This window comes from Myotis lucifugus, unplaced genomic scaffold, assembly GCF_000147115.1.
Source record: "Myotis lucifugus unplaced genomic scaffold, Myoluc2.0 scaffold_75, whole genome shotgun sequence".
NCBI lineage: Eukaryota > Metazoa > Chordata > Mammalia > Chiroptera > Vespertilionidae > Myotis > Myotis lucifugus.
Genome location: NW_005871123.1, coordinates 3,806,696 through 3,818,663, shown reverse-complemented (window position 1 = coordinate 3,818,663; position 11,968 = coordinate 3,806,696). Strand labels below are relative to the sequence as shown.

Below are 11,968 nucleotides of genomic sequence, written 5' to 3'. Positions count from 1 at the left end.
GGCTTTGAATAAATTTGGTTCCTAGAGCCAGCATTTTGTAGGTTCTGACCTTTCTTACCCCTTACCCTTTGAGCTGTTTGAACGAAGCTGTTTGAATCGTCGTTACGTTTTGACGCTTCTGCATTCTTCCCTGCATATCTTCACATAGCCACTTTTACTTTCGGCCATATTTCCCTGGTTTGTTTGCCATCACACCTGCTTGGGTTGAGGTCAGACTCTTGGCTCTTGCAGTTACTGTCATGATCAGTTTACAATCAAATACCCATTATCCCACTATACCAGTGCCACTATGCCCACTATTTCCAGTGGTACCAGCTGATGCAGAGCTTGCAGATCAATCTAAAGGGGGAGTTCCCTCCCCTCTTGGGATCTGGGTACCAAAAGCCAATTAACAGAAATGGTAAAGCAGGATATGGAACATTTTGTGCTCCTATCTCAATGCATGTGATGGTTAGATTCAAGATAATTGATAGAAGTAAAGTTGCATAAATCAAAATGATTTTTCCTAAAGAATGCATTTAAAAGCAGAAAATATGATATATTAGATTTAAAAGTCTATCATGACTTTAAAGGACAACACCCAGTATATGGTAGAGTAGATGCTGTCTAATAGACCAGCTGACATCCCACTGAGTGGTACAATATGCGTGTTGTGCCTCATGCTCATGAGACAATAATCCTGAACTGCCCTGCAAGCTTGAGACAGCCCCCCCTCTCTCATAAGATAGGCACTTAAAACAATATTCTCCTCAGATTAATGAATGTCCATATTTACAGTTGATAATTAATTTTTTTTCTTTAATCCTCAAATGTGCAAATTGTATGTAAATGAGCATGGTCTAAAAGGACAGCCATAATTCAAGTTGGGCCTTGGCCTCAGACCTCACTAGGAAGGCCCTTTTAGATTTGTTTTGAATTTTCAGCTTTCTTTTTTCCTTTTCTGTAAGCAGATAGACCTTACTGACTTGGAGTCAAAGAAAGCAGAAGGACCTTTTCTGTCTATGTCTTCCTAAGTCCAAAATTTAAATAAAATCTGAGACCTTATTACTCCAGTGCATGCATGTGTTATCTGGTTCAGTACTAAGAGTCTTAAAGGCTTGAGCCAGGCTTTTATTGCCAAGAGTGGCCTGCGTGGTTTTCTCTAAGTGTTGTGCTGGGTATAGGTCAGGGAGGGTGGTGGCAGGGACAGCCCCAGACCCTTTTTACCTCATCAAATGGTGACAGAGAGAACACACCATAGGTGTCCTTTTGACATTTGCAGTTTAAGTTTTCTATTACTACGTACTGTGAAGTGCTTCACAACAGCCCACAAGGTGTAGATGAAGTGCTGGAGTGTAAGGATTCAGGGCATGCTCTTTTACCTGGGGAGGGAAGCAAAGGGTCAGCAGGGGAGCAGGATGGACAGGGGCCAAGCTCCTAGATGTCAGCAGTACCCTGTACATGTTACTGTCATTGTCTGGACTCAGTGAAAAGAGGGGAAAGCATTGATTACTTAAATGCTCCATTTTTTCTGTTGTAGAACAATATCTGTCATAGTTCAGATTTTACTATTAATATCAACCTTCTTCCTTGATAGCCAGTATATTTTATTATACATTTTAAAGGAATATGTTTAATTATTTTATATTTCAGTATATATGTTTATACTCCTTTAGGTCACTGTTAATTAACATATTGGGATAATAGTTGGCATGAAGTAAGGTGGAAATACAAATGGATAAATAAAGAAAATACATGCATTCCCTCCTCTTAAAGAGCTTGTAATTTGGGAAAGAAATCAGACCTATTAAGAAATAAATATAGCCGAAACCGGTTTGGCTCAGTGGATAGAGCGTCGGCCTGCGGACTCAAGGGTCCCAGGTTCGATTCCGGTCAAGGGCATGTACCTGGGTTGCGGGCACATTCCCAGTGGGAGATGTGCAGGAGGCAGCTGATCGATGTTTCTCTCTCATCGATGTTTCTAACTCTCTATCTCTCTCCCTTCCTCTCTGTAAAAAATCAATAAAATATATTTAAAAAATAAATAAATATAATGGAAAATAAACTTGGCCTTAAAAACATTGAAAGTGCCTTAAAACCTTTCCTCATGTTATTCCTTCTGAATTATCTAGAAGACAAAATTATTAAATGTGGGTTTAGTATAGAGATTATTTTTAAAAATTAAAGAGCAATTTGTTTGTTTTATAGGATATACCTATCATTTCATACGAAAATATTTTACTACCTTTTTCTACTTACCATAATGTGTTTTAAAATATTATGACTGTGTTTTAGTGTATAACATTATATGCTTTCAGTTTATAGCTTAGAAATGTTTAAATATTAATAGGTCTATTAACAATAGGCTGTGGAATTTGCAGTAGTTAATTTTCTTTATTTTCCTTCTCTAATATACAGTGACAGTTATGGTACACATATTTACATAAAATTAAGAAAGGGGAAGTAAAACTATTTGATTGAATTATGTTTTGTTAAAATTTCATGTCATGAAACTGTTTTGTTTTTATTACTGACACTATTACAGATGTCCCTCATTTCCACCCCGCTTTGCCCACTTCATAATACTTGGTTTTTCAACAAAGATATCTATAACCTTTACTCTGATTCTTTGACACTAACTGGGTGTATCCAACAATTCAGTTAAATTGTAACACTATCTATCTGGAGTTAGCACAGACTCTACAGGTTAAGGGCTCAGTCCCACAAGACGGTCCTCACTTAATATTCCAGGAACAAGTCCCAGGTTGCTACCATTACTTCTGACCAACTTGTTATAAATTCAGGTGTCACCACAACTCCCTCCTCACATTTGAGAATCATTAGAAAAACTCTCAGAACTCAGGAAAGTGCTTTACTTACTATTACTGGTTTGTTATACAGATAAAACTCAAGAATAATTGGTCAAATGGAAGGAAGGTATTAAGGGGGTGAGAGAAAGAGCTTCCATGCTCTCTCTGGGCATGCCATCTTCCCAGCCTGTCCATTTGTTTACCAACCCAGAAGCCCTACCAGTCTCTTTGTTCAAGAGTTTTAATAACCCAGTCTTCACTCATTCCCCTCTCCTGAGGGGTGAGACTGAAAGTTCCCATCCTCTAATCAAGTATTTGATCTGGTAACCAGCCCCATCCTGACACTGTCTAAGCCCCCCCACCCCCCATCCCTTCCTGAGTCAAAAGACATTTCTATCACTCAGGAAATTCCAAGGATTATGTGAGCTCTGTTCCAGGAATTCAGGATATGGATATATATATATACACACATATACACACACACACACATAAATACATACACATCCTAGAAATGAAAAAGTATGTATTATTAGAATTCTAGATCTGAGCAATCCAGGCTTCAGCAGTTGCTTTGCACCTGTGTCAATGATCTGGCCACAATTTAACTTATTAAACTTATTAATATGGTGGATACTTTTATTGCTTAGTACTATTGTAACCTTAGACCAGTGGTTCCCAATGTGGGGCACATGCCTCACAGGGGGACAATTTGATTTTTAAGGGGGGCAATTTGAAAATGAGTTATTAGCAGTGAATTTTTTGCCTTTCTTGTGGTTCTAGGGGCCTCATATACACTATATATATATTTATGCATTTCATTTCTCTACTATATGTTTTGAAACTGCTATTTTTTCATATCACTTAATATTATTTTTTTTAACAGTTTCTTAGTGATTTCTTCCTCAGTATTTCAACTGTCCTTTCATTCTTTTATTTTTCTTTTCATGGATTCCATGTTCTTTGGAAGCTTTAGACCAAGTTAATGGCCTTTTAGGTTTATTAGGAGTTCACTATTTGAATAATAAGAATTATATGTCATGGAGGGGGGACATCAGGATTTTAGAGATGCTTAGGTGGGGCATGGCCAGAACAAGGTTGGGAGCCACTGCTTTAGACCATCATCACTATTTCAATACTTTGTCTTATACTAAAAACTAAGGGGTTTTTAGTATACAAAGGGGTTATATTTCAAAAGTTCATTTGTAATTTCACAGTTTTAAATTTAGATCATATTTTTATTGAAACACTAGGGTAAATGGTAAATGTTTTCATACCAATAAGGAAAAATTGAACAAAACTGTGAGTGTTTGAATATTAAGGATGAAAGGCTTATGATTTTTTTGAAAGAAAAAGAAATGAGAGCTTTCTTTGCTGTTTTGTTTAGTCTATAGGTTGGACCCCTAACCCCTTTGTGACTATATTTGGAGATAGGGCCTTTTTAAAGAGGTAATTGAGATTCCATGAGGTAATGATGCTGAGCCCTAATCCAGTAGAACAGGTATCTTTATACGAGAAAGAGATACCAGGGATGGGCACACAGAGAAAAGGCCATTTGAGGATACAGCAAGAAGTCAGTTAAATACAAGCCAAAAAGAGAGACCTCAATAGAAATCATCTGCCAACACCTTGATCTTGGCCTTCCAGCCTCCAGAACTGATAAAATAAACTCCTGTTGTTTAAGCCACCTAGACTGTAGGGTTTTTAATGACAGCACTAGCAAACTAATAAATCATATTGTTTTAGAATAGGATTTCAGCCAATGTTCCGTGAAACAGTAGTATCTAGGAAATGTTAATGGAGATTTCTTAAAAAGGATCCTTGGTTTAATAAATTTGGAAAATAATCTATAATATATTCTTCCCTTAAGGATTTACAATGCATATTCATGTTAAGCATACTTAGAAGTTTGAAGTAAAGAAATATGTTTATTTTTTTCAACTTCAACATTTCCCAAGTATATTTGTCTACAGAATGTCCCTCTTTTTGTTGAATGAATTGTGTATTTCCCATCCAGAAGAAAGAGGTTGGGGGGAGAGACATATGCCTCTTCATCTCCCTTAAAGATATAGTATGGCTTTATATTTCTATGTATAAGGAACATATAAAATGTGTTCTTAGTAAACCCTCAGCATGAGATATTTGCTGATATAACTTAGCTGAAAAGCAGAGTAAGCAAAGAAGGGGAAATGGATATCTTGTATGTAGGATATAGGAGCTCTAGCATCTTATTTTAACTTTTATTTAGAAAGTCATTGTAATTGATTAGTTTTATATAATGACTAATGTTTTTCATTTAGTTTGAAATACTGTATATTTTTATTGATATGGTTCTATATTTATAAGGATTATGTCTCTGATAACTTTATTTCTTGTTTACCCAAAAAGCATCACAGCAGCATAATACAGTAGTTAAAATTCTAGGCCATGGTATCAGACCATTTGTATATGAATCCTAGCACTTTTTCTCCCTTGGGCGGATTCTCTCATCAGATATATCCTCCTCTGAAATAAGTGTGAAAATAGTATCTAACTACCTTTTGGAGTTATTGTGAAGCACTTGCTATACTGTCTACTACTCAGTATTATTTTTATTCTGAGAAAAGTTACACTCGACACAGAAATGTGTAGAACAGCGGTTCTCAACCTGTGGGTCGCGACCCCTTTGGGGGTCAAACGACCCTTTCACAGGGGTCGCCTAAGACCATCGGAAAACACATATATAATTACATATTATTTTTGTGATTAATCACTATGCTTTAATTATGTTCAATTTGTAACAATGAAAATACATCCTGCATATCAGATATTTACATTACGATTCATAACAGTAGCAAAATTACAGTTATGAAGTAGCAACGAAAATAATTTTATGGTTGGGGGTCACCACAACATGAGAAACTGTATTAAAGGGTCGTGGCATTAGGAAGGTTGAGAACTACTGGTGTAGAACATGAGTTGTGATGCTCCATCATTACAAAGGACAGTGGTTGCTGGCTTTGTTGCTATGTTAGTTGAGGTGAAATTCACATAATGTTAACCATTTTAAAGTGAAAAGGTCGGTAGCATTTAATACATTCACAGTGGTGTATGACCATTACCTGTAGTTCTAAAACATTTTCATCACTTTAGAATCAAGCCCTGCACCCATTAAGCAGTGACTCATCATTCCCACTCTCCCCAACCCTGGCAAATACCAATCTGTTTTTCTGTATTTATGAATTTCTCTATTCTGGGTATTCCATATGGGTATAATCATAAAATGTGACCATTTATATCTGGCTTCTTTCACTTAGCATAGCATTTTTGAGGTTTATCTATGTTATAAAACTATCAGTACTTTGTGTCTTTTTATAACTAAACTAGTGACCCGGTGCACAGATTCGTGCACATTGAAAGAAAATTAATTAGAAGGTGACTGGCAGGGCGGGACTGGGAGAGACAGGCCGGACACACCCTGGAGCCAACCTCCCTCGGTCCCTCCCTGGCTTCTGCAAAGTAAGTGGGGTCCCTCCAGCAGGTGGGGTCCCTTGGCCTGGCCTGTGGGGATCAGGCCGAAATGGGCTCTTTGACATCCCCCAAGGGGTCCCAGAGTGCGAGGGGGCACTCTGCAAAGTTTCTGTCGTACAGGGTGTGGAATGCAAATGCAGGAGCTGCCCCCTGGTGGTCAGTGTGCTCCCACAGGTGGAGTGCTGTTCAGCCAGAAGCTGGCTCACGGCTGGCGAGTGCAGTGGTGGTGGTGGGAGCCTCTCCCACCTCCATGGCAGCACTAAGGAACAGAGAGCAGAGTGGTAAGGAGCAGCGAGCAGGCAGGCAGTAAGGAGCGAGGGCTCCTGGATATCCCTGAGAGCCCCCAGACTGCAAGAGGGCGCAGGCTGGACTGAGTCCCCCCCTCACCCCCTCGCCCGCCAGTGCATGAATTTTGTGCACTGGGCCTCTAGTGTATAGATAATATTCCATTATACATATATATCACAATTTGTTTATTCATTTATCTGTTCATGGATATATGGGTTGTTTCCACCTTTTGGCTATTGTGAATAGTACTTCTATGAACATTTATGTAGAAGTATTAGTTTAAGTACCTGTTTGAATTCTTTTGGGTAAATACCTAGGAGAGGAATTGTTGGGTCATATGATAATTTTATGTTTTTTAACTTTTTGAGGAACCACCAAACTGTTATACATAGGGGCTGAAATAATTTACATTCCTACAAGCAATGTACAAGGGTACCAATCTCTATATCTTCACCAATACTTGCCGTTTTCCCTTTTTGTTTTTGATTATAGCCATTATGGTGGATGTGAACTGGTATCTCATTTTCCTAATAGCTAATGATTGATATCGACTATCTTTTTCATGTGTTTATTGGCCTTTTGTATATTTTCAGAGAGATGTCTATTTAAATCCTTCACCCAATTTTAAGGGGGTTGTTTGTCTTTGTTTTTGAATTGGTAAGAGTTCTTTATATATTCTGGAAAGTAGACTCTTACCATATATATAATATGCATATATTTTGTCCCATTCTGTAGATTGTCTTTTTACTTGATAATGTCCTCTGATACACACAAGTTTTAATTTTCACAAAGTCCCATTTATCTATTTTTTCTTTTGTTGCTTATGCTTTTAGTGTCTGTTGTATTTAAGAACCCATGGCCAAATACCAGATCATGCAGATTTACTCCAGTGTATTCGTCTAAGAGTCCTATGATTTTAACTCTTAAATTTGGATCATTAATCTTTTTTTTTTTTTAGTTAATTTCTATATGTGGTGTGTCGCAGGAGTCCAGTTTCATCCTTTTTCATCCAGTTTCCCATCACTATTTGCTGATAAAACTATTATTTCTGTTGTTATTGTTTTTAAATATATCTCTTCAATAAAAATTTTCTCTAGTGAAGTGATTAAGATCACTGGTTCTGGAGACAGAACACTTACGTCCAAATCTGGCATTACTCCTTAACCCCTGTGACCTTAGGCAAGTTTTTTAAACTTCCTAATACTCAACTTTGTTATATACAAAATAATAGAAAATCAACTCCCTAGCATTATTATGAATATTATATTGTATAATATATGTAAAATAGTTATAAGATTCCTGACAATGATAGATCAGTTTTGGTAAGAATTACCATCCATATCTGTGATCCTTTGAAAAAAAATCACTGTCTTATGTAATAAAAGGCTAATATGCAAATAACAGCGGAACGAGGGATAGATATGACACACACTGACCACCAAGGGTCTGATGCTCAATGCAGGAGCTGCCCCCTGGTGGTCAGTATGCTCCCACAGGGGGAGTGCCACTCAGCCAGAAGCCAGGCTTGCCAGAGAGCTTACAGCTGGCAAGCACAGCAGTGGTGGCGGGAGCCTCTCCTGCCTCCACAGCAGTGCTAGACTACTATGAGAGGGCGCAGGCTGGGCTGAGGGACACCCGCCCCCCCCCCGCACCCCCACCCCCCCACACACACACACCAGTGCACAAATGTTGTGCATCGGGCCTCCAGTTTAGTAATAATTAACCCTAATTATCATCCATTGGGCCTAGATAAGTACTTTAATTCTTCAAAGGGTAAGACTGATGAATTAAGATAAATTTCAGGGCATTGTGTATGTTATTTATTCTTAACAATCCCTATTTTATCAGAAACCTGAGATTTAGAGTGTTAACTAACTTTGCCAACAAATAATGATCAAGTGGCAGAGGTGGGATTCATTGGAGCATCTGCTGCTTCACTCTGTTATGGTGACTTAGTGCAGAAAAAACCTTTAGTAAACATAACCTTATTTCTTTCTGGAAGTTCATATAATACTGGAGTAGGGAAAGATGAAAAGGATGTGTGTGTATGTGTGACATATACATGTGCCGTATAAAGCATTGTATACTAATCAGTTCTCTACAGGAATATTTTACCGTGATTTATGTGTACTTTTGGCTAAACCTCAGACTAGAGCACACTGCACTCATTTTTATAATTCTGTATATAATCAATATTTGTAATTCAAGTTTGAATATTTGATGTTTTTAGTGCACTGAATTGAAAGAAAAATTTAATATCAAATCAATGTGTATTTTTCACTGAGATCTCTGAGCCCAGTTTTTTAAATGGTATTAAAGAAAATTTTACAGCCCATACATTTAGTTTTTCTTTTGTGTGTGGTTCTCTCAGATGTAATAAAGGAACAGAATCGAGAGTTACGAGGTACACAGAGAGCTATAAGCAGAGATCGAGCAGCTTTAGAGAGACAAGAAAAACAGCTGGTAAGTAGAACATTAAATTTCAGTTTAACTTTTCAAACAAATTTGGAAATTATTGTTGGAATAATTAGCTAACTAGGAAAAAGACAGATGGTAGGTGCTAAGAGATTTGCTTTACTAATAAATGGCATTGAACACCTTTCTGCTCTTTCTGCTTGCCTTTGTTTATTGTGTCATTCTGCTGACTTATCAGGATTCTGTGTATTCTACTATTATAAAATCAAAGTATTCTTCAGTTTGTAAAAGTTATGAATGCCTAGGAAGAAAATATTGCTCAAAACAGAGCCAAATTTTTCTCAGCTAATAACAAAGATAATGTAGTCTTCAAAAACAAGAGAGGGTTACAAGACACTCATAGGTGTCTTACTTGATATTTGAACTTATTTGATATTTTAAGTATCATTGTGTCTGTGATAATGAGTGTATTTTTAAAAATAGATTGACTATCTTTAACTATTTTGTTATGTTTTTAAATATATGTTGCTTAAAATATTTTAATAAACAGCATGACGTATAATTGACATGCAATAGACTGTACATATTCAAAGAATACAGTTTGATACATTTTGACATACCTATTAACTACAATCTAGGTAATGACCATATCCTTCATCCCTAAATTTCCTTATTCCCTTTGTAATCCTTCCTACCCATCCCTCCCTGTCTTCCTCCTCCTCAGTCAGGCAAACACTGATCTGTCACTGCAGATTAGTTTACATTTTCTAGAACTTTATATAAATGGAATCATAGAATATGTATTCTTTATTTCATATGGCTTCTTTCACTCATAACTTTTGAGATTGATCAATTTTGTTGCATGTATCTGGATTAATTCATTTTTATTGATGAATGTTATTCTATTGTGTGGATGTTTCACAATTTGTTTATCTGTTCACAGGCCAATGGACATTTGGGTTATTTCTAGATTTTGGCTATTTTGAATAAAGTTGCTATAAACATCCAATTGAAATCTTTTTGTGAACATATGTTTTCATTTCTCTTGGGTATATTCCTGGAAGTGGGATTGCTGGGTCATAGATTAAATGTATATTTAACTGTATAAGAACGCTCAACAGTTCTACGAAATGGCTGTGATGTTTTCTGTTCCCACCAGCTATATATGCAAGTAAAGCTGTTTCACATCCTGGCCAAGAGTTGAAGTTAACAGTCTTTTCCCCTGTAGCCATTCTAGTGGTGTGTAGCAGATTGTCATTTTAAATTGGATTTCCTAATCGCTAATGATGTTCAGCATCTTTTCATGTGCCTGTTTGCTTTTTACATATCATCTTTGCCAAAGGGTCTACTGAAATATTTTACCCATTTTTTAAAAGTTGTTTTCTAATTATTTAGTTGTAAGAATTCTTTATATATTTTGGACACAAGTAGTTTATTAAATATATCTTTGCAAATATTCTCCCCAGTTCTTGGCCTGGTCTTACATTTTCTTAATAGTATTTTTTGAAAAGCAGATGTTTTTATCTTTATCAAGCATAATTTATTATTTTTCTGTTATTAGTACTATTAGTGTCCTAAGAAATCTTTCTCTAACCCAAAGTCACTAATATTTTCTCTTATATTTTCCCCTGGAAGTATTAAAGTTTTAGTTCTTACATTTAGAACTGTGAACTGCATTGAATTAAATCACTATGTTGTGAGGTAGGGTAGAGATTCACTCTTGCATATGGAAATTAAGTTATTCCAACATCATTTGTTGATAACGTCTTTCCCTGTTCAAATACCTTATCATCTTTGTAGAAAATCAATTGTCCTAATACATGTGGGCCTAATTCTGGACTCTATGCTATTCCATTAATCTGTGACTATTCTTAAGCCAATATTACACTTTTTATTAGTGTATCTTTATAGTAAGTTTTAAAGTTATATATAGTGTTAACTCTTCAACTTTGTACTTCTGTTTTCAAAATTGTTTTGGCTATTTTAGGTGCTTTGCATTTCCAAATGAACTTTCAAATAAAATTGTAAATTTCTACATAAAAGTTCTGTTTTGATTGGGATTACATTGAATAGGTAAACTATTTTGGGAAGACTTGACATCTTAATACTATTGAGTCTTACAATCCATGAACATGTTGTATCTCTTCATTTATTTAGATCTTTCAATTTTCTCAACAGTGTTTGTACTTGTAATTAGGCTCTACACTTCTCTTATCAGGTTTATCCCTAACTATTTCATATTTTTGATGCTAGATATTTTAAAAACAAATTAAATTTGTTTTTTTGTTGCTGTTATGTAGAAAGAAATACATTAATATTTTCAGTATTGATCTGTAATCCTGTAATCTCCCTAAACTTCCTTATTGTAGTAACCTTTATGTATAACCTATTAGATTTCTACACAATCATGTCATCTATGGATAAATTAAACTTTTTATCTTCCTTTCCAATCTTGATGCCTTTTTTTTAAAGATATACCTTATTACACTGGCTAAAACTCTTAATGTTAAATAGAAGTGATTATAGCAGTCATCCTCATATTTATCCTCATATTTACTGATCTTAGGAGGAAATATTCAGTCTTTCACCATAAAGTATGATATCACAACTAGGATTTTTGTAGACTTCCTTTCTCAGGTGAAGTTCCTTTTTATCTATTTTGCTGAAACTTTTTATCAGGAATAAATTTTGTCAAATGTTTCTTATTTTTATTTTTTGCATCTATTGAGATGATTATCACATAGTTTCTCTTTAGTGTATTAATTTAGTGAATTACTTTGATTTTCCAAAGTTGAATCAAGCTTTTGCTCCTGGGATAAATGCCATTGGTAATGAGGGGTGTGTGTGTGTGTGTGTGTGTGTGTGTGTTAATATATATATATATATATATATATATATATATTTACACACACACACACACACACACACATACATATACATGTATATGTATATGTATAATGGTGTGTGGT

General features: G+C 35.8%; 1 protein-coding gene across 5 annotated transcripts in view; it reads left to right on the top strand.

The window, feature by feature from the left end:
- The window catches only part of CHMP2B (charged multivesicular body protein 2B), a 34,070-nt gene that overhangs the window by 6,927 nt on the left and 15,175 nt on the right, over positions 1–11,968 (top strand). For 4 of the 5 annotated variants that reach the window (XM_014457398.2, XM_014457397.2, XM_006090546.3 and 1 more), the window contains one exon: positions 8,956–9,047. The exons of the other annotated variant lie outside the window; for it this stretch is intronic. In XM_014457398.2, coding sequence (XP_014312884.1) covers positions 8,956–9,047 — 92 coding nt within the window. The remainder of the gene's footprint in view (positions 1–8,955; positions 9,048–11,968) is intronic. 5 annotated transcript variants of the gene reach the window in all.